The 24,868-nt window shown below is 57.5% G+C and overlaps 1 protein-coding gene across 5 annotated transcripts in view; it reads right to left on the bottom strand.

Annotated features, from left to right (window-relative positions):
• Window positions 1-664: 664 nt before the first annotated feature.
• EXD3 (exonuclease 3'-5' domain containing 3) overlaps window positions 665-24,868 on the bottom strand; it is a 298,691-nt gene continuing 274,487 nt past the window's right edge. For 3 of the 5 annotated variants that reach the window (XM_027666967.1, XM_027666969.1, XM_027666968.1), the window contains 2 exons: window positions 10,175-10,268; window positions 666-1,551 (listed from right to left, as the gene is read on the bottom strand). In XM_027666967.1, coding sequence (XP_027522768.1) covers window positions 1,235-1,551; window positions 10,175-10,268 — 411 coding nt within the window. In that variant the 3' untranslated portion in view covers window positions 666-1,234. Of the gene's footprint in view, window positions 1,552-10,174; window positions 10,269-24,868 lie in introns of all 5 variants that reach the window. The other 2 variants (XM_027666970.1, XM_027666972.1) reach the window with 1 other exon arrangement.

Here is a 24,868-nt window from a genome sequence, read left to right as displayed (position 1 = left end):
TAATTAATGCTCAGACAGGGTCTTGTGGAAAGAGAGATATTTAAAGTGGAAAAATTAATTTTTTTTTCTTAAAGTGTTGAGCTGGAGGGTGAGATGTCCCCTGGGGGGGGGGGGGAAGGACCCCTTGGCACTGTGTGGCCAGGAGCTCTGGAAGAGGGAAAGTGAGTCCTGCAGTGCAGGTGCTTCCCTGGCCCAAAAATGTCACACCTCAGCCAAGAGCTCCTCGGGACCTCTCAGCAATAACAGCAGGGCCTGGAAGTTAACCTGGATTAGAAGGGAAGTTTTGCAAACACTCCTCTGTTGTAGGGTGAAGTGGTATGAGCCTGGCCCTGGATCTGGAGGCACCCAACAGAAGTGCCTGGAGCTTTGGACAGGCCTGCCTGGACTCCTTGCCTCTCCTGGGATCTCCACAGCTTGTGCAGCCTCCTCTGGGTGCTGGTCAGTCCCACCAGTGACACTGGTTGCTGGAAGTGGTGGGACCACATGCCTCACTGCCAGTCCTGCTGCCTCCACACAGAGCCTCAGGCACGTGGGTGTCCTGAGGGACCACCCCAGGGAGGCAGGTGGCTGTAGCTTTGGCACCACTGGGACCCCCCAGGACCAGCCCGGCCCTGCTGAGGCATCTCAGATCCCACCACAGTCGGATGTGGATGCCAGTGGGTATCGTGGTGCACCCAGAGATTTCCCTGAGCCCAGAAGTGCTCAGCCCCCCAGGACTCCTGCACCTACTGATCGCCTCTGAGGAATGCTGGGAGAACAGGATCAGGGTGAGCAGGATACTGGTTGTGGTGTGGCACATGTCCCACAGGCTGGGAGCACTCCAGGCACTGGAGATGCTCTCCCCTGTGCTGCTGTTGGGGACGCAGCTCCTGGGTCCCCACCATGAGTGACCAGGCAGAGGGGTACTGGGGCGAGGGTGCCATGGGGTCAGCGCTGCTGGGGTGGTGATTTTGGTTTGGAGAGCTCTGCTACCCTCTTGCCATGCCCAGCCTGGAGAGGGGCAGAAATAAAGCAAAGGGTTCATTCCCTAGCTACCTCTGCTTTAATGATCACGTGGAGGCCACGTGTTTTTTGGCTGTTGCAAACCATTAGTGCAACTGTGACAGTGCTCCATGGTGGATCCCAAAACAAGAGCCCCCCTGCTTCCAGCCTCTTACTGCAAACCCATGGCCCAAAATCCGCTGAGGTTCCTTGCGTAGTTCCCAGTCTCACTGTCAAGCCCCTGCATCCCCCCTCAGCTCAGCTCATAGATGCTTTGTGCATCCCCTGAGGCCACAAGAACATCCCGAAACTGGGAGACTACACGTCCAAAATGGGACCCCTCCCAAAACACCTTCCCACAGCAGGAGCAGCAGTAGAAGTCGGTGAGCTCAGCTCTGTCCAGCACCCCGGGGGGGATGGCACCGACCTGCAGGACTGTGCCTCCCCCCAGCACTGCATCTGCCCCTCGCTGCTCCAGCTCCTCTGGCTGCTCTCCGTGCGTGGTGCAGCCGGGCTGGGCTGTCTCACGGGCTGGCACGGCGACATCGCACAGCTGGCTGCCTGGGCAGACTGTGGAGAGAGGAGACAGCACATGACATCAGCCACTGCTGTGATTAGCAGAGTCTGTGTTCATCCATGTGAGCGACCCTTGTGAGGGGCCCATCATACCTGCAGGGGGTTCAGGCTCTATCCTGCATCCCAAGGAGGAGTATCCCATGAATTTGGGAGAAGGGGCGGTCACCAGCATCCACCAACTGCCTGCCCTGAGCGTGGCACCTCTGCCGTGTCCTGGGATCTGTTCGTCTTGGTAACTGCACCAGTGCTGCTGCTGTACTGGGTGCAGTGGTTTTTCCTCCCTGTCGTAGGTCAGGCAGGGCTGTTCTCCGAGCTGGGCTGGGCCCCCCACCCATGGCTGTGTTATGGGACAACCAACAGCAAGTTTGCCCTTACTGCTGTTTAGATGAAACCACCACCATCATTCCCAGCTGTCTGTGCTGTTCATGACACCCATGACTCTCCTGACCTGCTCATGGACACGACGCCTTGGGGTATGTGTGGCCTCATTCCTCATCTCCCATATGTGACCCCCCCTCTCCCACCACAAACACACCACCGTAGGGTGTCCCACAAGGGACACTGTGGGGTGTGATGTGGGGCCATGTCCCACGAGCTGTTCCTGCATGCCCCCAGCATGGGGGGATCATTGCCATGGCACACCCAGTACCACACCCCCCTGGCAGCTTTGGCAGCTCAGTGCAGGCTCTCACGCCAGCGGCAGGGACACGGCACGTCGCTGGATCCAGGCAGCAGAAGCTGAGGGCTGAGTTGCCTCCCATCCATCAGGATGCCTGGTAGCTGGGGACAGGCTGCAGTTATTGCTGTGGGATGACTCAGTTTTGGCAGGGGGAGACTGTCCTGCCCAGGCACCAACTAAGACAACAAAGGGCATCCTGCATCACTCCAGTGCCAGCTCTGGGGTGTCCAGCCTGCCCTTTCCAGGATCACAGGGACCCCATTGGGAGCCACCTGGGACAGAGAGGGACACCAGCATTCCTGGCTGGCTCTTCCCTGCGTCCCAAAGATGTCAGGAGCTTGGGATATGCTGGGATTATCGTGGGGAAAAGCAAGGCTGAGGACAACCCTGAAATGGCCATCTCATCTTGGCAGAGCCACCCCATCCTGGCAGAACCACCCCATGGCTGTCCAGAAGGGTCTGGACCTACCACTACTGGAGCAGAAAGAGCTGCAGCCCAGAAGGGGTGTGGAAGGCTCAGCTCACACCAGCCCCTGGTTCAGGGGTGCTCCCCGGAGCACCCCCAGCCCTTCCACACCTCCCCAGAGGAGATGACCAGATGGAGCTGGTGGGACACAGTCACCCCTGTTTCCCAAAAGACAAACAGCCACCCTCAGGGTCATGGCTGTCACTGGAGATGTTCTCAGGGTGGATTTACAGACCAGCCCTGCACCACCACAACACTCATGAGTGGCACAAGTTTTTGATCTGCTGCCACAGCACGAGGGGAAGCAGCCCCAAGCCCCATCCCAGCCACTGGGCAAGAGTCAGGCTCACCATCGCTGTGGAATGGGCAAGTGCCCCATGGCCTCACTTGTAGATGGGCCTTTCCTTCATCTCCTGCATCTGCTTCAGACATGAAGTGGCATCCATCCTTAGAGGGAAAACAGTGACCTTGATTTCCCATTTTCTCCAATTTCTGGCAAGTGGTGAAGCACCCAGGCTGCTCTCGGAGATTCCTGAGACAGCTGGAGCAGGTACACAGAGGAGGAGCCCATTTCCCAGGGATTCCTCTAGGACAAAGCCTGTCAGCAGATGGCAGATCCCCATGGCAGGAGCAGGGGCTCTGTCCTTGCCCCATTCCTGCCTCCCTCTGCCCTGTGCTAGATGGTGACACAGGGCGGCCTCTGCCTGGGCACCCTTTTCTCTCATTGTCCCTGCTCTCGAGCACATGATCCTGGAGGGACGGACATCAGCCTTAGATCCAACCATAACAGAAATGATGCTGCCAGCACTAAGCACCCATGGACAACAACTTTCCTCATCATGGAGCCTAAAGAATTCCCTGTCCGGGACACAGCACTGGAACACCAACACTCTGTGTGCCTGCAGGGGTCCTGAGCAATTTGCTCTCCCTTCCAACATGCTCCCTCTGCTGCCCTGCTGCTGGTGGGCAAAGCCAATGGCAGACCCCTTCTTCCCTGCACAGGGGGTGAGAAACCTCCAGCTCCCCCAAACACCCCAATCCCACCCTCCTGGGCTCATGGGAAAAAGGCAGGCAGGGAGGGAAAGTTCATCTCTTAAAAGTCTGGGGAGAGAAAGGCTGTGATGGTCACCCCGTATTCTGCCTTTGCTTGCACCAGCCCCCTCCTAATTGTGGTTCTTCAAAGGGTTGAGAATGCTACATCACTTCAAAGTGACCATTTCTGAATGGGAGCTTGTAAAACCCCTTCTCCCCCTCCCACCAAATTCTTCCCAGGGCTTTTGAAGATGCCTGCACTCCCCTCACCGCCGTGGTTAAAGGGCCACTAGGCACCAGGCACAGGATACCAGCCGGGCACATGGGAAAACTGCACTGGGAAAAGGTTGGACCCCCAAGAAAAACGGGGGTTTCCTGGAGAAAGGGGGGATTTTTTGAAGGAAGTTTTTTTCTCCCCTTTGAGACAGGCAGAGCCCTCCCTGGAGGAGTTGCGGCTCCCCCAGGGCTGTAGCCCAGCTCTCCTGGTTGCTGCACACCCTGGAGTTACGATGGAGATGGAGCAAAGGGCATGTGTGGGGTGCATGGGGCTGTGGGGAGCTCAGTATGTCCTTTCAACATGCAGGGAGTTTGTCAGATCCTCAGCTTCCAGAGCTCTCTGAGGTTCACACCAAAGGCTGGATTTCCACTGCATACCCGCGGAGGAGAAAGGAAAACCATTCCTTACCAAATCGATTCGAAACACCTCTTGGGAACTAATAATCCTGTTATAAAACATCTTGAAAATAAAAACCCCTTTGCCTCTTGCCTGGGTCACCTCGGGGATGACAGAACCCGGATGGGTGGGCTGAGCCCTGCAGCCCCCCAGCACCCTGGGGCTGAGCACCCACACGTTTTAGTGCTGGAGAGCTCCACGGGCAGCAAGGATCATCCTTACCCCCAAGCACTGTCCGCAACCAGGCAGACCTGCTCTGGTTGCCATCTCCTCCTGGCCTAGCATGTGCTGCCCACTCACACTGCTACCTCCCGCCCACCCCTGCTTGCCCATGGGAATTAATCCCATTCCTGCATCAGGGGCACACAGTATTTCTGCATCAGGAATGAGCAAGGACAACACACCCTGGGCTGAGCAAGGCCACCTTCAGCAGTGGGATCTCACCTCTGTAGCAGCCTGCTTTGTGCTCAAGCTATTGCCGTGTGCCCCAGAGCCGGGCGGCCCCACGCTCCACAGGTTGGGTGCAGCAGGAGCCCTATGGCCTGGAATGGATCCTCTTCCTTCAGTCCCCAGTCACCAGCACCAAGACAGTGAGGCAGAGCCCCGCCAAAGGCACATCTCACATTCTGGGCACTGCATGGGCTCTGGTGCCTGGGAACTCACAGTCTCTTCACGCCAGGGGACACAGAGCCCCAAGGGCACAGCAGCACCCAGGACCCCAGACCCCACAGCTGCAGGCCGTCACTCTGGTGGTCCCACATGAACCCTGAGCTATTGCCACAGGCAGGCTGTGAGGGGCAAGGTGACTTGTCTCAAGGCAGGGACAGGGCAGGAGTCACAGCTCCATGTGCCCCACTGTGAGGTCCTGCCCATGGATGGGGGGCTGAGCCCAGTGGGAGGGACATGGCAGGGATGGGGGGATGCACATCCCCACCCACAGAAGGTCCCTTAGCACTGTGGAGGTCACACTGAAAGGCCTCTGTGATGGTGACACGGTGACCTGTAGTCTCTACAACCCATTCTGTTGGCTGCAATGCCGGAGTGCTGGGTCAGCACTGGGACCCATCACGGCAGGAGGGGGGGGAACAGCAGGGCCTGGAAAGCTGGGACAGAGCAGGATCAGGGCAAACCTTCTTTGAACCAGTGCCCATTTCCCTTTCCCAGCCCACACAGCCCTGATTTGGCTGGAAACAACCCGTCCCCACACGTGTGAGCCCTGGGCACCCCCAGGGTTTCAGTGTCAGGGTGCTGGCTGGTAAGCCCAACTTCCCAGGGGTGCCAAGTACTTCTGCCCAAAATCTTGCTCCCCAGGCCCTGTTTCTTGCCCAGGTCCCTCTGTGTCAACCCAGCCTGAACCAAGACCTTGGGACGAGGAGCCATGTGCCTGTCCAGGCTGGCTCAGGTGAGGACCTGGCAGCTCCAGCTGCCTCCGGAGAGGCCGTGGGTCTGGCAGGCCTGTGCCAGCACTGAGCCCTGCGCCAGCTGCACCCAGCATCATCACAACCGCGTGCGGGGGCTTGGCCTCAGCCTGGGCTGGGGTGTTTGGGAGAAAGCTCACAGCGTCCAGGCTTCGCACAGGGCTGAAGCAGACCTGGGAGCATTCTTGGAGTACAAAGGTGCATGGGAAACCTCAGCCGTGGTGAGAGATCAGCCTGATAAGAGGAGTTACGAGCCTGAGAAATGTGCTGATTGCAGGGCACTGAAGATGCCTGGTTATCTTTTCCTCCTCGATAAGACAGATAAACAAAGGACAAAGGACCTGGGATTGTGCAACCTGGGCTGCAGTAGCCTGGCCATGATCTTAAGATGTTCCCAGGGCGGAGGAGGGAGGATGAGCTCAAGCAAGAGGCACCTTCAGTTGCTCTCATCTCCCGATGCTGCTGTGGGAGAGAACCCTGCCAGATCCTGCATCCAGTGCCAGGCAGCAGCAACAGTCCTGCTCCGAATGGCTCCCAGCTCCTTCCCACGGCATGCTGGGCACAGTGCTCCTGTCAGCAGGCACAGCAGAGCTCTGCAAACCTGCAGCCATGACAATTTCACCGGGTCTCCAGCTCAGCTGTGATTTTCCACATGAGCAAATGAAACTCTGCTGAAGAGGGGAAGCTGGTAGAGCACAACCCATCTGGGGGGTGTTTCTGGCTGGTCTTGCCACTGCAGCTCCCAGTCCCATCCCTGCTCCACCTGGGGACATGAGGATGCTCCCATCATCCCGTTGTGCCCTGGAGAAAAGACAGCTTAATTGTATGGGGTTGCCTGGTCTGAGGGTGAAAGGGCTGGGGACCCCCTGGGATCCAGCAGTGCAACCCTCCAGGAATCTGTCCTTTTCCCTGTGGAAGTGTTCAGAGCAGCCTGAGACATTGGGTGTGCCTTGGCCTCTCCCACACACTGGGTCTGGTATAAGGCAGTGAGGCTCCATGGGTATGAGAGTGCTCCCGGGAAAGCACAGGAACCTCCTGCCCTTCCCACATGGCAATAAGGCGAATGTGATGCTCACAGCAAAGCCAAATGTTGTAGATCAGGGAATCATGGAAGGAAAAAAATTGCACCCAGTCTTAAGGCTGTGGATGTGTAGTGGGCTCTTCCCGCTGAGCGCCTGGCTAAGGGCAGCGGGTCTCACCAGCCCTCAGCTGTCCCAGTGTGGTGGCTGTAGAGGAGGGACCTGGCACTCTCCTGGTGTCACCCTGGCTGGTTGCTGCTGCACAGCCTTTCCCGCACCGTGTTCTGCAGCTCTTCCTCCTGCCTGCCCTGTGCTGTCTCTGCCCACTTTTCCCCAGGCTGGTAGTGGAGCTGAGAGTGAGAGGGGAAAGAAACCCCAAGTCACTGCTCAGGCTGGCAGGGGCAAGGTGAGTGCTCGAGCTGCCCAATACCATCCTGGTACCCAGTGCAGGGACACTCTGGCTGCTCCTCCAGCCACCCAGTGGGGCTGTCTGGGACGTATCCTGCACCTGCAGGATGTGGTGTTGGAGGAGAAGCTGGGTAGTGCAGATCTCACTGGTCTCCAGAACTGGTTCTGGCAGCTGGTCAGGGAGGTGCTCACCCAGCATGGGCAAGTGTCCCTGAGCACTCCCGGCCACTCTCCAGCAGGGAGCAGAGGCTCTGCTGTGCCTGCCTAGCAGCACAGACCCAAGGGAAGCAGGACCAATTGTTTTCATCTTTTGCAGCACGTTTTAGATGGCAAGGGGGGATTTTACAATTAAAGTAGCCTCCTCTGGTGAATCCCAACCCGACGGAATGTGCTACATCCTCGCCTTTCCCAGGGACCAGACTTCATCTGGCAGAGCACCCCTCAAGCACTGGGGCACCGTGCCAGCTGTTTTTACTGCACTGACAAAGCAAGAAGCTTCCCCATGCCAGAGAAGAGTCTGTGACACAGCCCATCCCTCTGGGTCATTCAGGAGCCACATGCTGTCAATGCCTCCAGCAAGGTCTTGCCTGTGCCCTGTGGTGACCGACAGCCCTGCTCCTCTCTCTGTCCCAGCTCCAGTCTGCTCCAGGCACCCGGGGTGCTCAGAGCATCCCACTGGGAAAAAGGCATCACATGGCAAAGCTATCAGGGCCTGAAACTAATTTCTAGCCCTTCCATCAAAGCCCTCATGCAGGGAAACTGTGGCTGTGTCAGGGAAAATGTTCCCTAAAACCTCTGAGAGCCCTAGGTCCAAGAAAAAGTGAGCTATTACAGGATGAATAATTGGCCCTTCCTCATTTGGAAGCCCTGTTATAAGAATCCAGGAGCCTAACTGAGCAGCACTGGCCTGAGGTTGGCTGCAGATGGACCCCAGGACTCTGGAGCATCTGGGCTAGCCGTAGGCTTGTGTTGAGAGGTGGTCCTGCAGGATCCATCCCCATCACCCATCTGCCCCAGCACTCATAGGCTCCTCCCCATAAGAGGAGGATCCCTTTTTGCCTGGAAGCAGGAGCAGGGAAAAGGCATTTTCTTACCTTTCAAGCAGCAGTACCTGGCCATGGTCTGGGGATTAATCCATGTGCAGTGACATGATGGAGATGACATGGCCTAGGCTGGAGTCAGGGGCCAGGGGCCAGTTCTGATGTGGGCTGTGGGTGCTGAACTCCCCACACCATGTGTTGAGCCACAGCTGGGGGCAGAGTAGGTCCCTGCCACCAACTCCTCCAGAAGGAAAATGTAAAGTAAATCAGGGAACAACTGAGATTTTCCTCATGGTCTTCTGTGGCTGCCCAGGCTGTCCCACTGCCACCACTGTCCCTACCATGTGATAGCAGGACATTGTCAGCACAGCCTTCTCTTTCACAAAATTTGACCAAAAGTGGGACATTTGGGGACAACCTAGTCAAGCTCACACTGATGCTCACCATCCCAGCAGCTCTGAGCAAAATCCAAATAGAAATGGAAACCCCTGGGTGGCAAGAGCCCCAGGGCACAGCAGACCCTGTTGGCAAGCCCGCAGGGGTTTTCACTTTAGGTGGGTGCCACTGCTTTGCTGTGCCCACCTGCCCAGGAATCACGGCTTCTATTTCATGTCTCCACCAACCTTCTGGGGATGCTGTGGCACCTTCTGTCCCTCTCCCTGACTGCTCCAGGGTGGAGGATGCTCCCTGATAAGGTCATGTCGGACATGGCCAGCACAGGAGTCCCGCCTGGTCTTTCCTCATGAGGCTCCCCCAGGGACACGAGGACCCAGCAAGAGGCTGCATGGCCTGATGTGGACACAGAGTGTTGCAGAGGGGGTATAAAGGTTAGAGCAAGGCGGTCCCTGAAGAGTCTGCATGGAGGAGCCACAGTGCTGTGTGAGACTATCCCAGCTCCATCATCCCCATCCAGAATGGGGAAGGGGAAACGACTCACACACTGAACACAAACCACAGCATTTCTATTTCCCATACTCTAAAACTGGCTGAACTGGCCCAGCTGGTCTCTGGGTACACACACGGTGAGTGCCCTCACCAGAGAAACCACTGTGGAGGATGTCCCAGCCTCTGGGGAGGCACAGCGCTCCCAGTCTGCTGGCACCATGAGAAAAGCTGCCCCACCACGTCCCTCACCCCCAGAGCCACACATGCAGCTTCCAGCAAAGCCACAGCTGGCCAGGAGTCCCCAGCAGCCACTGCTTCCCACTGCTCTCTGCTGTCAACAGATGGGCAAACTGAAGCATGGCAAGGGTTGCACACAATGGCTGGTGGCAGAGCCCAGGCTGGGTTGAAGCAGCAACGGGGGCATGTTCCCATTCTGGTGTGCCTTGGGTGGGTGTCATTTGCCACCAAAATGGGTCTCCCTCTGGGAAGCAGTGTGTGTGGGTCAGCACAGCTCAGGGCATGCATGGAGGAGCCTTCCCTCCCCAGAGCCCGCTGGAGCCTGGCTGGGCAGGCAGCGCTGACTCACCTCCCTGCAGCCTGACCTAGTTTAAGAGGCACTGGGCAGGTGAGGAAGGCACCTGAGCAGCCCCAGCCAGGAGGCATTTCACCACCCAGGCTGAGTTTTACATGCTCAGGTAGTGATGGCCTCAGGCTGTCACTTGAACCACTGTTGCATGTCACCAACCCCCCAGGTTGGGCAATCCTATGCACGACCCCGTGCCTCATGGGGCAGGACAGGGCCGCAAGGGTAGAGACATGAACCAGACTTGGAAGAGCTCTGCAGGCCTGCACTCAGTGGCAGGTTGGTGGCAGGGGACCTGATTGCCTTCTGAGAAACCTCCAGCCCCAGGGGAATGGTTCTGCTCTGCCCAGGGCAGTGAGTCCCAGGCAAGGGCACAGGGAGGGGCTTGGGGTCAGACCATCACTCCCAGCTTACCTGCACTGGGCTCCTGCAACGCCTGCTTGCTGCCCTCCACCAGCTGCCTCATCCTCTCCCGGGACACCTTCAGATACTTGCTGCAGTTGCACACCTGAGAGAAGAGAGAGGTGGAGATCAGTGAGATGGCAACTGTGCTCCTCAGGCACCTCCTGCCTGCCCGGAGCACAAATCCACACTGGGCACCCCCAGCACAGGTTGGGTAGCTGCCATCACATTCTACAGGGGAAAACAGGGCAAGGCCTATCCTGCTGAGCACAGAGGGGGCACCAGGCACAAGCCCCAGGAACCTCCTCTCCAGAGCCACTCCACCTGTAATGGTGCTCGTCTCCGTGCCAGGCAGAGAGTACTGCTGCCCACTCTTACTCCCTGGCCAGATAAACACCAGCAACTGAGGCTGCCTTAAAGCATCAAGCAGACACTCATAAGTCTGGGCTGTGGCTTCAAGATTTGTTCTCACTTGTCCGACAGAAGATGGGGAGGATAGCTGTGGACCCTGAGACACGCTGGACTCTTGGCTGGCTCCATACTGGGCTCAGCCTGGCTCTGCTGCAGCACTGTGAGCACTGAGTCACATTTTCTACCCCACCTTTGGTTTGCCAAAAGGTACCCATAGAGGTCTCTGAGTGCCTGGACGTGCTGGGTGCTGGACTCCAAGGAGCTCTCCAAGTCCCACTGCTGAGGAGCACCCACAGACAGTGCCTTGGGCTGAGCACAGGGTGCAGCCGAACACACTCACCCAGAGTGATCAGCTAAATCTCCCCGGGAGCATCGCAGCCAGCTCCCCGACACTTTCCCTCTCCTCTTCCATCCCTGCTGGGCCAGGAGCTGGATGCTGGGATGTGCCAAAACTCCTTTCATCAACTGTTTGTTTTTAGGGGCTGTTTTTTGCTGGCAGAGCATTCCCAGCAAACTGCACTCAAGGCAAGCCAGGAGAGAGGTGCGCAGCTTTGCTGACCAGAACAAATCAGTTCCCTGCCTGGGGCTTTGCTCCAGAGCCTGTTGAAACCAGAAGGGTTTTTCCAGCTTCCAAACGGGCCCCGGCACGGGCCGGCGGCGGCTCTGCTGATTCACAGCTGGAGCAGCACCGGTTCAGTGCGCGGGGCAGCGATGCCCCTGCTCCCACACAGCTGCCTGCAGGACAATGGGGGCGGGATGTTTTGTTTGGAAACAAACTCACCACCATATCCCAGCTCTGCCCTGCATCAGGAGGTGATTCGCACTGGCAGCCTCCACAAAACCAGCACATACTCTGCATCCCTTTTGGCCATAAAGAATGCCTGGCTTGGGTCCCCAGGGTCCTGCTGCTCCAGCCCAGCAAATCATCAGCTGGGCCAGACCCATCCTGAAAGATGGCTCAGAAATAGGGAAGAGGAGCACAGAGAGATCCAAGGATGAGCAGGGAAAGAGAGAGATGGACTCCTTTTAGGACAGTTGTCACCTACAGCCATGGGACAGACCCTAATGATGCTGCCACCAGAGTCGTGTTCCAGTCCCTGTCACCTTCAGTGGTGGAGTCAGTGCTGGTGCTGTGGGACAGGTGGTCCCTTTGAGGCTTGAGGACATCCCAGCTTGCATGGGCTGGACCTGGAGCCATGGTTTCACCCCCTGACAGGCACCCAAACCCTTGTGTGGCTCACAGGGACCTGTGGGATTGCAGCAGGCAGGTAGAGGTGGTGGGCAGCTCCTGGGGTCATGTGCTGGCCTCACTGGCCATGATAGTGACAATGGGGAGGGGGCTGCATGCCAGAGAGGGGCATTGAGCCTGGAGAGGTATGGGATAGCACATCCTGGGCATGGTGGCAGCACTGGGGAGTGAGAAGCTCTCAGAGAGCTCCCAAACCACCTGACCATGGAGCTGCCAGCCAGGATGGTACAGCAGGGGCCCAAGGGCAAACAGCACCCTCCTCCCCAGCCCTCCCTGCCTGGCAAGGACATGCAGAGGCTCCTCTGCCCTCTGTCACACACACCAAATCCCCCAGGATGCCCAGCCCTGGCAACTTGGAGCCTGTCAGGTGTTTGAGCAGCAGTGCCAGCGTACCAGGCACGGGCTCCTGGCTCATACTTGGGTGCACAGTGATCTCAGACAAATTTCTCTGCTTCTCTAAAATTCATTACTGCTGTGAACTAGGGGCAGCCCACCTCCTGGGCCAGAGATGCCTGGCAGCCCAGGGGTAGGCTGGCACTCCCCCCCCTGCCAGGGCTGCCAGGCCCTTGCTGCCAGGCTCCAGCCCCACACCATCTCCCAGCCTCTGGGCCTTCACCCTCCTCAGCTTCCCAAAAACATGGGGTGAGCTCAGGAGCCAGATAAGCCACTTAGCAGCAACACCAATTAGCTGTAATAAAAAAATTGCAGTTAATTTTTTTTAATGTCTTGCCAAAATGAGCCAAAAGAGATGAAGTGAGTGGGGCAGTCTGCCATCTCCATAGGCTGGGCTGAGCTCCTCTTCCCATCTCCCTGCCTGGCCTTGCAGGGACCAGTGGTGGCATCAGGCTTGATGCCTGGCTCCTGCCTAGGGACACAGTTCCCCACAGCCTTTTGTGTCTCCGTGTCACGACATGGGGACGTGGAGCAAGTTTTTTGTGCGTATCATTTGTTTTCAGGGTAGGGAAGTGGGGAGCCTCTCTGTGGGGAAGAGATGGCTATTCCTCCTCAGGAAGGTTTGGTTTCCACACATCTCCCATGGCAGGATTAGTTGTGGCCTCCAAAAATCTTCACGAGGTGAGTCAGCAGGAGCTGGTGGCACCTCAGAACACTGGCTGAGGGTGCAATTGCTGTGAGCAAGGGCCATGACCTGACAGAGAAGGGTTCGGCTTCTCTGCAACATCTCAGGGTCTCCCCAGCCCCTGTGCCTGGCTTAGGGTGGGGGTGGCAGCTTCTGCCCATGCCCCAGTCCTGCCCTGGGGACGATGTGCTGAGCAGGCTGAACGCCAAGTGCTCTGCTCACACCATCCTGCCTGGCCATATGGCCAGTGTAGGTGCTGGGCCATGGGCAAAGCAAGGGCTGAGTCCAGCTTGGGACGAGGAGGCCGGGGGGCTGCAGCCCCCCCCCGAACTCAGAACGCTGCCCGGTCCACTGACACCAGTGGCCCTGTGGCACAACAGGGTGTCCGGTGCCCCTAGTGCCCCTGCCGTGGTGGGTGCCCGGTGCCCCCTGGGCGGTGCTCCCGGGGCAGCAGCAGCAGGCACACCTCGGAGGAGGAGCAGCCCTGCCTTTCTCACGCTGGGGCAGCCCGTGCCAGCACATGCTTAGTCACTGGTAAATCCCAGTCGAGATCTGCTCTGCCCTCTGTGAAATGGGTCTTGGCTGCACCCCCGCTGAAGCAATCCCGGCGCTCGGGAGCCCTGGCGGGCGCGCTTTCCCACGGCACCCGGCCCCCAGCGCCCCGTGTGAATCAGCCCCTGCCCGGGCAGCGCTGTGCCCTGCTCGGCTCGCGTGAGCGCGGCCAGGCGAGCACGGCCCCGCTCCGACCCCCTCAGCAGGAGAGGCGGCGAGGCTGGTGCCGAATTCAAGTTCCCTGGGCAGAGGAGCACGGCAGTGACACCTCCCCTGCCCCCCCGGGCTCTGCTTGCCATGTCCACGGCGAGGAAGAGGAGCAGGTGCAACTCATCCCAGATGAAGCTGTGGTCCCTACTGCAGCCCCTCACTATTGTCCCCTCTCCCTGTGCCAGTCTGTCCATCTTGACCAAGGTGCTGCACCCCAGTGTGGTGCACCATCCCCCCCACATCCACGTGCTCCTGCCCTAGGACTTCGGGCCAGCATCCAGAGGGACACTGCAGCCCAGCCTGCTCTGTGCTGTTGCCACTAAGAGCTCTGACATGGGGATTAGAAGGAGTGATGTCATTGGACTGGGACTGTGGTGGTGTCACAGCAGGAGAGCTGGCGTGGATCTGTGGTGCCTGAGCCCAGCAAGGTGCTTGTCAGCAGCCCCAGCAGCCTGAGCCACCCCGCAGTGAGGTTCTCCCTGCCTGCGCTGCTGAGGAGAATGAGGCAGGTGAGATGCCCTTTTGCAATGCTGGCAGCCCAGTCGGCACCTTGTTTTTGTTTAGGATGATCCCTGCCTCTCCCAGCCCTCCTGGGTGGGGATTTCACCAGCAGTGACGCACGAAACTCCCAGGACTTGAGGGACTGGATGCTTCAGCCTGGAGTTCTGGAGCCATCTCAGCATCCCATCCTCTTTCTGAGCCTCCACCCAGGGAGCTGAGAAGCTCAGAGAAAACTCAAGTACATAACAGGAGCCAAACCTTCTGGGACCCAAAAGGGCCACAGGAGCCAATGTGAGCTTGGCTGAAGCTGGGCCTGTGAGCTCGGGTGGACATCCATAGGCTGGTACCCAAAACATGTGGAACATGAGCAGTTCAGACAGCACTGGAGTCAGTTTTGCTCCTTCCTCTGATATCCCTGAAAGATGCATCTCCAAAGTTCTCTGATGCTGAGCTGAAGTTGGTGATGCTGAGCTCTGCCCAGAGGAGCCATCCCTGAAATGGCCCCTGGCCTGAGGGCTCCTTCCTCCTTCTCTGCTGACAAACGTCATAGGCCAATGTCACCAAGGGATCTCCTTGGCAAGGGTTTTACCAGTGAGACACAACCCTCTGCCTGGAGAGCTCCTGACTTGGGAAATCCTCAGTGTATCAAACCTGCTTTAAAGGACAACAGTGCCTGGTGTGAACTCTTCGGGGCAACTCAGGGCAGCTCATGTCAGGACAATTCCTTGGGCGTCTTCTGCTCGCCATATCACAGGACTACTCAACAGCCACCTGCCGTGATATCTCTTTTCCTACTCACCGCCTACCCTCTCTTCTTTCTCCCTCTCTGAGATGGATATCATCTGGTGAAAGGGCCACTCCTCCGGATGGAGGTTGCAACTCTCACTTTGGTTGTGAAAGCACAGCCCTTGAGCATCCAAGAGTTTCTTGCAGGGACTTATTGAGACTAGAAACATCCCCAGATTGCAGGATGCCCAGGCTCAGCACAGACTGCCCACAAGCAGCTTCCAAGCCCTGGAGTCATGGGTAGATGGATCTGCCTCTGCAGACCTCCTGCCTACCATCCAAAGCAGTGAGTGCCTAGAAAGGTGGAAGGTGGTGGGAAGGGCAGTGAAAGAAAACCAGGTAACAACTTAGCAGATGCCAAGCACAGGTCTGGAACTGATCGTGCTCATCTGCCCATGTGTCTATTTTCTCACACTTTTCCCAAGCATTTCCAGCTTCTCCTCTCTGCACGCACAGCTTTGACCTTCAGACACTTTCCTCTTCCTCCAACAACACTCTGCCCTGTAGCACCTTCAAGGTCCTTGCATAAAGAGCAGAAACTCAGCAATTCAACCCCCTGGAGCTTCCTCACACCCTCTGGGTACAAAGGCCACCTCTGGGTGTAGCCCTGGGGACAGTCATCCCTCCAAGGGGATTTTCAGAGAGCAACTGGCTGGGCTGTTTCCTTTCCCTTTATGCCAAGAGCTTTTCTCACTGATCTTCTGATTACCAGTACCTGGGAATCATAAAGGTAGATACTGCTGCACCTGTTCTGCTGCAAGTGGTTCCACGTCTGTCCTTGCATACCAGCAAACTCACCGCAGCAGCACAGGAGACGCTCGGGTGTGTTAGCCTGGTCCTTCAAGGGAGCAAAGGCTCTCGGTGCGCACAACAGCCTTTAGAGGCCACCAGCACCAGGGCAGCCCTGTCTGCCAGCAGCGTGGCAAGAGACATGCTGGGAGGTGGACTGTGATGCTCCCACATCACCTTGCACCTTGATGCTCCCAATTCACCTTGGGCATCCTCCACCAGACCTGCCTGCACATCCAGCACTGGGATTTTTACGGCCATCTGAGCTCAGTAACATGCTACCAGTAGAAACAGAGCTGCTGGTGGGATCCTGGCATCATCCAGAGGCACTTTGGTTCACAAAGAGGGAAGGGCTCTGTTTATTGAATCATTAACATCACTTCCCTCATTGTCAGCCAGGTACTCTGAGAGGTCTCTTAGGCAAGTGCTGACCTAGCCCAACCCTGCTAAGCTGGTAAAATGACATGGATCCCATGCCAGCCTGGTACTGCGTTCCCACTGCTTTCTCTGCTCCCGCTTTGCTATTAGTCATCCGTTTCTGGAAGGTTTCTCATGCATAATAAAGTGTTTCAACACTTGCATAAGCCAATTCTTCTCATCAGGAGTGACCTGCTGCATTTCCCAACGCTTTCCCTAGGCAGTCCTTCCAACTGCCACGAAATACGGAATTAAAACATGAAGTTTTCTATCCCCCTCGAGGCAAAAGGTGTGGGAAATCGAACAGATAAGAATGCCTTTAATTAGTATCATTTGCATAAGCTCTGGGAAAGGCTCACCTGACAGCTACAATGGCTTTGCTTGTCTGGGAGCACCAACCACAGGTTGAAACGGGCAGATTAGTGGAGCTCCTTTGACAGGGGAGATAGTGAGAGCAGAAGGTCAGGGTGATGGAGCCCCAGAGGCTCCATGGGTACTCCAGCTCCTACTGGCTCCTCACTGGGACACCCCAGCTCCCACTGGCTCCCTTTCAGGACACCCCAGTTCCCACTGGCTTCTTGTCACCTCCCAGTTTGCAGCTGCTCTGAACAAAGATACAACTTTTGGGTTGTGGGGGGCTGTCCATCAGCTCCCCTGGAGAAGGGCAGGGATGGGAAGAGAGGAGAGGAAGCACAAGCACATCCCTGGATAACATGTGGAGGCTATCCGAGCGGGCTTGGCGTCTGGCAAGGGATGGGCCCAGGCTGTGTGATCTCTGGTTTTCGCACATGTGCTCCCTCAAGTGCAGACACTGCAGGTCCCCAACCACAAACCCTATCCCGCCACCGCCTTGCCATCACTGCCGTGGGTAGTCAGTGACACTGAAAGCCCTTTTCAGTACCTCAAGGCCTTTGTAGTGATGAGAATCTCACCTGACATTGCATCTAAACCCACATGCAAAGCTGAATTTCCCAGGGGAAAAAAAAATGATGCTCAATCCCCCTCCCACCACACACATCCCCGGGCAGATCCCTCCAGCCGCCTCTCAGTCATCTCAAGTCTCACTTGTTCATTTTGCCTCCCAGCTGGGCTGTGAGCTGCTGAGATGGGGGCTGAGCCCCTCCAAAACGCTGAAGCTGCCAAAGCACCCTTGACCCAACCTTCACTGTAGCCGCGAGCCCTGTTTATACAGCACCCAGCACAGCCGGATACTGCTCTGGGACAGGCTCCCAGCGCTCACAGCAAGTTAAATAACGAAGCCAAACCAGTAATAACTGCCTCATAACAAGGTTACACAGCATCCCTGGCTTTAGGCTGAGCTCTGTGCCAGGAGCTGCCAGGGCCAGGGTGTGAGCTGTCTCTTCCCACCCTCTTGACTGTGGTGCTTCTGCTCCTCCAGCCCTATACCAGGACCTTCCTGCCTTATAAATGTGCTTTATATCTAACCCTGGGGTGAGGGTTAACCCCTCCTGAGCGTGCAAAGCTGTGCTGTGCTGCTCCAGGGCACACACTCCTGCTCCAGTCTGCTCCTGAGCCATCCAAAGGGAGCCTGTTAACTGGCCCAGCTCCCTGCAATGCAGCTCATTACTGCTACTCTTTATCAAGCTACTTTGTTTTATCCAGCTGGAGGTGAGAGCTCAGCTCTTGGACAGAGGATGCTGGAGGCTGATGAACCTGAGGGCTGGAGAAAACAACCCAACCCGAGCTCTGGCATCATCCAGCACTGGGAACAGAGCAAAGGGCCACATCCTGCCAGCTCATATTCAAAAGAGTCTCACCCCAAAACTAAAACACAGGTGGAATTCTGGCTTACCAAGCTACCCCAGACCTTCAGGAGCATCACGTTTCGGCACCAGAAATGGAAAAGGTCATGGAAATACGCTTTCTGCCTGTGAGAGTCAGAGTCTTGAAAACTGCAAAGGGCTGAAGCTTTTCTCCCCGCGGAGGAGCCCACGCTCAGGTCATTAACAGCCAGGCACTGCTCTTCCTCACTCAGGTGCTCGCCGGCCGTGCTGTAAGCTGGATTCCTGCCTGACCCAGGTCCCACCAATCCCCAGTGTCCTCAGCACAGCACATGAAGCCTCAGCTCTGCTGCTGCACCTTCTGCCAGTTGTGCTGGGGTCTCTGTCCTTGGCTCCTGGGGCTGAACAAGCTTTAGGAAATTGTCTTTATTCCATATTAAACCAACAGCTACCCTTATTCCCACTCCTTCTGACTTTCCCTGGCAGCTGAGGTCCTGGGACCAGCTGTGTAATGTATGTCAGGGGTTTCTCCCCCTGCCCCATGCTTAGCCCTCAGACCTGTGCTTGGCTGGAATCTGTGCCCTCAGCTCTCTGCTTTTCTCCAGAATAGTCTTCAGCCCTGTACAAGTGGCTGAGGCCACCCTTGGCCAGGTGGATGCCTGCCTCTGCTCCTCCATGGCCATCTGGTCCCCAGGCCCCTCCTCTGCCTTCCCTGGGAAGCCCTGTGGATGCCCCGGGCTCGTGCCCTGGGCCAGTGCAGCAGCCCAAGGGGATGTGGGGGTGAGGGCAGAGGCAGAACCGGGAAGCTGGGGTCATGTTTCAGCTTCTATTTTTATCTGGGAACCCAAGTCTGCCCGGGGTGCTATGCAGAGGCCCCTGGGGGACCACTGCCTTCCCCAGCTGGAGCCAGATACCATCCGAGCACTACCTGCCCTTCCCTGTCAGCATGCCAGACCTCTGGGTAGAGGAGGCACCGGGACATCCTGCCTGGCTCATAGTGTGGTGTGGCAGGAGGGAAGGAGCTGGGAGCAGCTCTGCAGACCAGGCTCCCCTCGCCTCCAGCTGCTTAGGGGTTGGGAACACACACATATCACACTTAATCCTTGGAGCTGCAGAATAGCCCTCTCACACTGTCACCAGGCCACCACCCCGGTCAGCTGCCAGGCGCTGGGGTCCCTTCTCAAGCCTGGCCTTAAATCTGTGCCAGGGAGTAGGATGCTCCTCACCCGGGATCACCCCTGCTGCCCCTGACCCAGTGTTCTGCAGGAGCCAGTGCTGAGGATGTGGGGCTGCACCAGAGACTGCCCTTACTGATATGAAAGCTGGCTCCCCGGCAAGGGGACATGGTTTTGCAGCCTGCTCCATCGTCCTGGACAATGACAGCGAGCAAGAGGGCACAGCCGACAGGAGGTGAACCCCCCACCCCGGCAGGCAGCGCCTGCTGCTTTAACTGGGGCGAGAACAGGAGGGGCAGAAAACGGGAATATTAAAAAAAAAAAAAGCGTGAGAAAGGAAATCTGAGCGAGGCCTGGAGCAATCTACCCAATCCAGCGGAAACAATGGCCCAGGAAGAAAAACCAGTTCCTACACATAAGGTAGAATAGGCTGGGAACGCTGGAGGAGGGGCGGGAGGCTCCCGCTCCCAGTGCAGAACAAGCCGGGCATTATGCGGCTGCGCTGCCCGGGGCACGGTGCCCCTTCCCGGGGGTGGGGGACCCCTAATCCTCGTGTGCTGAGCCGGGCTGGCACCCACCCCCAGGGAGGAACAGCCAGGACCAGCAGCTCACTCCCGCTCTGGGGCTGGTAGGGCTCGGCACCCAGGCGGGGCTGGGCTGGGTTTAGCACCAGAACTGGGCTCAGCTCCCTGGTTTAACTCAGCTGGGCTCAGCACCCAGGGTGGGCTCAGCAACTGGTCTGAGATTAGACCTGAAAATGGGATTAGACCTCAGGCTGGGATTAATCCACACTTTGAGATTAGCTCCCAGGCTGGGTTCACCCCAGTGTGGGCTCACCCTCAGGCTGGGCTCACTTCCAGGCAGGGTTTACTCCCAGGATGGGCTCATCTCTAAGCTAAGCTCACCCCCGGGATGGGTTGACCCCAAACTGAGCTCAGCCTCAGGATGAGAAGATCCGCAGGCTGAGCTCACCCCCAAAATGGGATCATCTCCAGGCTGATCTTACCCTCCGAATGGGGTCATCCTTAGGCTGAGCCTATCCCCAGACAGGGCTCACCCACAGGCAGAGCTCACCCCCAAAGGGCTGCAGAGCTGGGCTGAACTGCCAGCGGGGCTCCCCCGGGCTGGTGGGAGGCAGGTCCCAGAGAGGTGCCCGTCAAGGAAGTGGCATTGCTGCTGCCAGCTTGGCCAGCTCCTCACCCCCCCAGCTCCCACTGTGGGTTGCTCACTGTCCCTCTGGGCAGCACCTCCTGGCAGGCAAACCCTCGGCTTTGGAATGGGGAAAGTCCAAATGGATAAACCAGTTACATCATGGTTCAGTGGCTTGTCCCCTGTCCTGGCCATAGACATGGGTTCTGGATCCATCCCCTTGGCTGTGTAGCAACAGTTGGGATGAATCAGGGGGTTGCACTCCCCACAGCTGGGAGGACCAGAGAGTTTCATTTTGAAGCAGAATCTTAAACACTGCTAAAATCAAACCCACCACCATGAGCTGCTGGGACTTCCCTGTGCCTGAGGATTTGAATTTCCTCCAGCCCTGTCTCTGCAGATGAGCCCGACTGTGCCCAGAGCTGCTCCCACAGGGTCCCCACTCCAGGGACAAGCCCCAGCCTCCTGGAGGGCTCAGTGGGGTCCATCCCCGCAGTACCCGCTGTGCGGGAGCAGTCAGGGCTCCCTGCCAGCCTGACCCAACCTGCCATGAGCCAAACAGTTCACAGTGCCCCACAAATTCCTCCCTGCTCGCCCTGGCAGGGCTGGGGCAGCTGTCTGGTGAGGAGGCAGCCACCTGCCTGCACTGGGACCTGGCCTGGCTCAGGGAGGAGCCAGAGAAGGAGGGCAAAGCTGTTTCCTGAACATTTTTCTGCTTTGACACACTCTTGAGGCTTCATCTGGGGTGTTGGCTCTGAGCCACCTACATAACCCAAATAAATACCTGGCAGGGTGCAGCACAGGATGACTGTGTGGGGCAGGCAAGGGGATGTCTCGCTGTGCTTTGGAGGGTGCCCTGCAGGGTGGCTGCTCCTCTCACTGGGCAGCACCATCCACCTCCAGTCTGGCCACCCTACTCTGACCAGACCCACTCCTATCACCTCTAGCCTGGTCATCTCACTTCAACATGTATTCACCACCAAGCCCTTCCCTGCCCTCTCCTTTCCTTCCTGTTCTGCCTTTCTGCCTTGAGAGGTATTTCTAGCCAGATGTTTTTCCTCCATCACTCTTGGCACAACCCTTGTCAGAGCTCATCACAGCAACCCCGCAAAGAAGCCACTTCTCTCTTCGGCCCCTTCCAAGTCCTGAAGCCACCCTTCACAACCTTCTTCTCTTGAACTTAGAATGATCCATCCAGTCCTTTTGAACCATTCTTTCCCCCCCCCCCCAGCCAAAGGGTTTGCACCAATTCTTTTACTTCTGGGGAGAGGTTGAGCTGGCAGCAGCCTTCCAGCAGCCCTGTAAGGGCAATGCCAAACCTATGCCCTTTGCTTCTGCTCAGCCCTACTTCAAACACCACCATGAGCAGGGACAGCCCACAAGCAAACCCATTTGCGTCACTCACAGTGGCAGTGACAAGGACCAGTATCTCGGTGGAGATCCCTCAGCTCCAGGCTGTCCCATCACAAGACAGTCCAAAACTCCCATTCCAGCCCTGCAGGTGCAGCCCTGCAGGGCTCAGGCAGCAGCAAATCCACCTGCATGTGGAGGGACAATGGCTGTAAGCAGATGGGACATTTTGCAGCACAGAAGGGGACAATGCTGGGGACAGTGGGGAACAAACCTCCTGCAGGGCTCCTGCTGCCCCAGGGGTTTCCATCCTGCCCCTTTGCTCTGTGTGGTGTGTGACAGATCATACCCTGGACATGTTTGACACCAGATTGTGCACCCAGGACCCTGAACCCACTGAGATGGTGATGGTTCCCAGCAGGCTGCTGTGGGCAGGTTGCTCAGAGAGGCTGTGGCCGCCCAATCCCTGGAAGTGTTCCAGGACAGGCTAGACAGGGTTTGGAGCAACATAGGATAGTGGAAGGTATCCCTGCCCATGGCAGAGGGGTGAAATGAGATGAGCTTTAAGGTCCCTTCCAACCCAAACCATCTTCTGATTTTATGATCCTGCTGCGGCACCCCACAGCCTCCAGGCAGACTGGCTGTGCCACTGGTGCTGGAGGAGGTGTTTGGCTCCCCAGCCCAACCTTCACTGCTGAGGCCATAGGTTGTGGCCAGATAGTGTCCCCAGAACATGGGCCACTGATTTATCCTGGCCTCAAGCAGTGTCTGCCACCGATTCTCGGCTTGGGGTGGTCCCCGTGAATGTGGGGCTGCTCCAAAAGCTGTCACTGCCTGGGCACAAAGAGGGGAGTGGGGGAGCCAGGCAGGAGGGCAGATCCCACTCTGATAGGTTAGGAAAGGGCTGCAGAACCCTATCCTTGGCCAAGGGGGGCTCTGGGAACAAGCTGGGGCTCAGAAGGTACCATGGACCGTGCCATCCTGGCACTGGCCACTAGCCCTGATGGGGACATCCCTGAGCCAAGGACTCCTGTGGCCCTGGGGTTGTGGGCAGGAGGCAGGGGGGCTGCTCACAGGCTGCCCAAGGGCAGGTGAGGAGGAGGAGGAGCACTCAGCAGGTGTGGGCAGCCCCTGCCTGCCAGCCTCGTGCTGTGGTGGGTTTCTTTGCCCAGTGTCTCACTCAGGTGTGCCAGGAGCCAGCAGCCACCCCTCTGTGCCACAGTCTGGACCTGCTGGATTCACTTCTCCCCAGGACCCTTGATGTGCCATGTGCCTTTCCCACTGCACTGTCCCCTGGGTCTCTCCTGGCAGTTTTTCATTGTCGCTCACTGGCAAGAAGAAACGTGCAGCTACTCCTCACTCCTGACGGGAGAAGCCACTGCCAGTGCCGAGTAAGCCTGATCATGTCCTGGCTGGCAGCCCTGCGGCTTCCAAAGCCCCTCCAAATGCAGACTCCAGCCTCTCCAAACCCATGTTCAGCCCCCAGGATGCTGGGGAGAGTGCTGGGGCCACAGCCCAAAAGTGTCAGATCCTTCCCTCACACGAGCAGAGCTGACACACGCCCCAGGGCGGTGGGTGCTCTTGCAGGTTCAGCACACATCATGGACATCTCCAGCCCATGCAGGCCCCCAGCCTGGGGTTGGGCACTGCCCCTCTGCAGAAGCTATGGCTCAGCCTCACTGTCCCTCACTGTGGCATTAGGGCTGCTCTCTGTCATCTTTGCAGACCCCCAGCACTTCTTTCCTTGGTTCCAGCCCCAACAGGGCTCAGCAGTGCCCAGGGAAACCCTATGGAGGCAGTAGCTGCCTAGATGTTCCAGATGTGAAAGACCACCAGGTCACTGGAGGCCCCAGGTCAGGAGCAGAGCCACCTGTGAGACATCAGTTCACGGTATCATGGAATTCAGAATATCCTGAGCTGGAAGGGACCCATAAGCATCATCAAGTCCAACTCCCGGCCCTGACCAGGACACTCCAACAATCCCACCCTACCCCTGACAACATTGTCCAAACCCTCCTGGAGCTCTGGCAGCCTTGGGGCTGTGCCCACTGCCCTGGGGAGCCTGGTCAGTGCCCAACCGCCCTCTGGGGGAAGAACCTTTTGCCAACAGCCAGCCTAAACCTCCCCTGACAAAGCTTCCCCTGAGCCTGTTGCTGGTCACCAGAGAACAGAGATCAGTGCCTGCCCCTCCACTGTTCCTAAGAGCCTTTGCCAGTGGAGACCCCCAGCCCCCCTGGGCTCTGCTGTCCTTGCAGCTCAAGATCTAACTCGAGCCCTCCCTGCTGTGAATTGAGAATTGTCCTCATCCTCATGAAGAGCTCAAGAATCCCACACTCTCACCTGCATCAGCTCAGGCCAGGGCTGTTGGGAGACAGTTGCTTTTGGTGCAGATCCTGCACATCTCACAGGGCCATGGGGGCTGGGGAAGCTTCCTGGGAAATGGAGCAGGAATGGAGGGCAGCATTCCCAGCACAGAAGGCCCCACAGGGACCACCAACTCCTTTGAGAACAGCCATCTGCACCTCAGCCTGAGGGAAAACACCAGCTCTTCTAGAACTTCTCCAAAAAGCTCCCTCCAACAGTCTCAGAAAGAAGCCACATGAGCTGCAACCTGGGACTCACAAGAGGAAAGTCCCAGGAGCAGTGTGGGGGAAGAGCTGCTGTGCCTGAGCAACAACAAACCCCAGGAGACCTCGGGCACCTATTCCCCACGTTCCCAGACTGACAGCTCCCAGATATGCTAACATGAGCCCAGTGTGTCGGTGACATGTGGAGTCACTGTGGTGTGACAGCGGAACCCAACACCTCCACGGCTCCTCACCCCAGCAGGGGGGATGGGGAGTGATCTAGAGCATCACATGCTTCTGTCAACACACAAAAAAGGTAAAAAGGGGCAATAATGTACAGATGTGGCATTTTTATAGGCTCCTGCTGGACGCAAGGGAGTTGCCCTCTACTGTTTCAGTGGCCAACTGGGGGAGGCAAAGCTAGGTTACATGACAGGAAAAGGCATCTCAACCCACAACACATGGGTTTGCCCTTTTGCTGATGGGCAGGACGTGGGCAGGTGAGTGATGCCAAAACTGTAATTTCACCCTATAGAAAAAAAACCTGTGAGTGGAAAATGCTGTGGAGCTGAAGTTGGGGGAGAAAGGTGTGTGCTCCATTCCTTGCATTCCTCCACAGCTTCCTTGGGGCGGCAGCTGTACTCCTCAGGGCCCACTAGGTGCCCAGAGGGTGATGGACAGGGTGATCCTGTTTTACCACCTCAAAACCTCCCACAGCTGGGCAGGGCTG

The sequence above is a fragment of the Corapipo altera genome, unplaced genomic scaffold (genome assembly GCF_003945725.1).
Source record: "Corapipo altera isolate COAL_440 unplaced genomic scaffold, ASM394572v1 93, whole genome shotgun sequence".
NCBI classification, from domain to species: domain Eukaryota; kingdom Metazoa; phylum Chordata; class Aves; order Passeriformes; family Pipridae; genus Corapipo; species Corapipo altera.
This window is presented reverse-complemented; position numbering and strand designations above follow the sequence as displayed.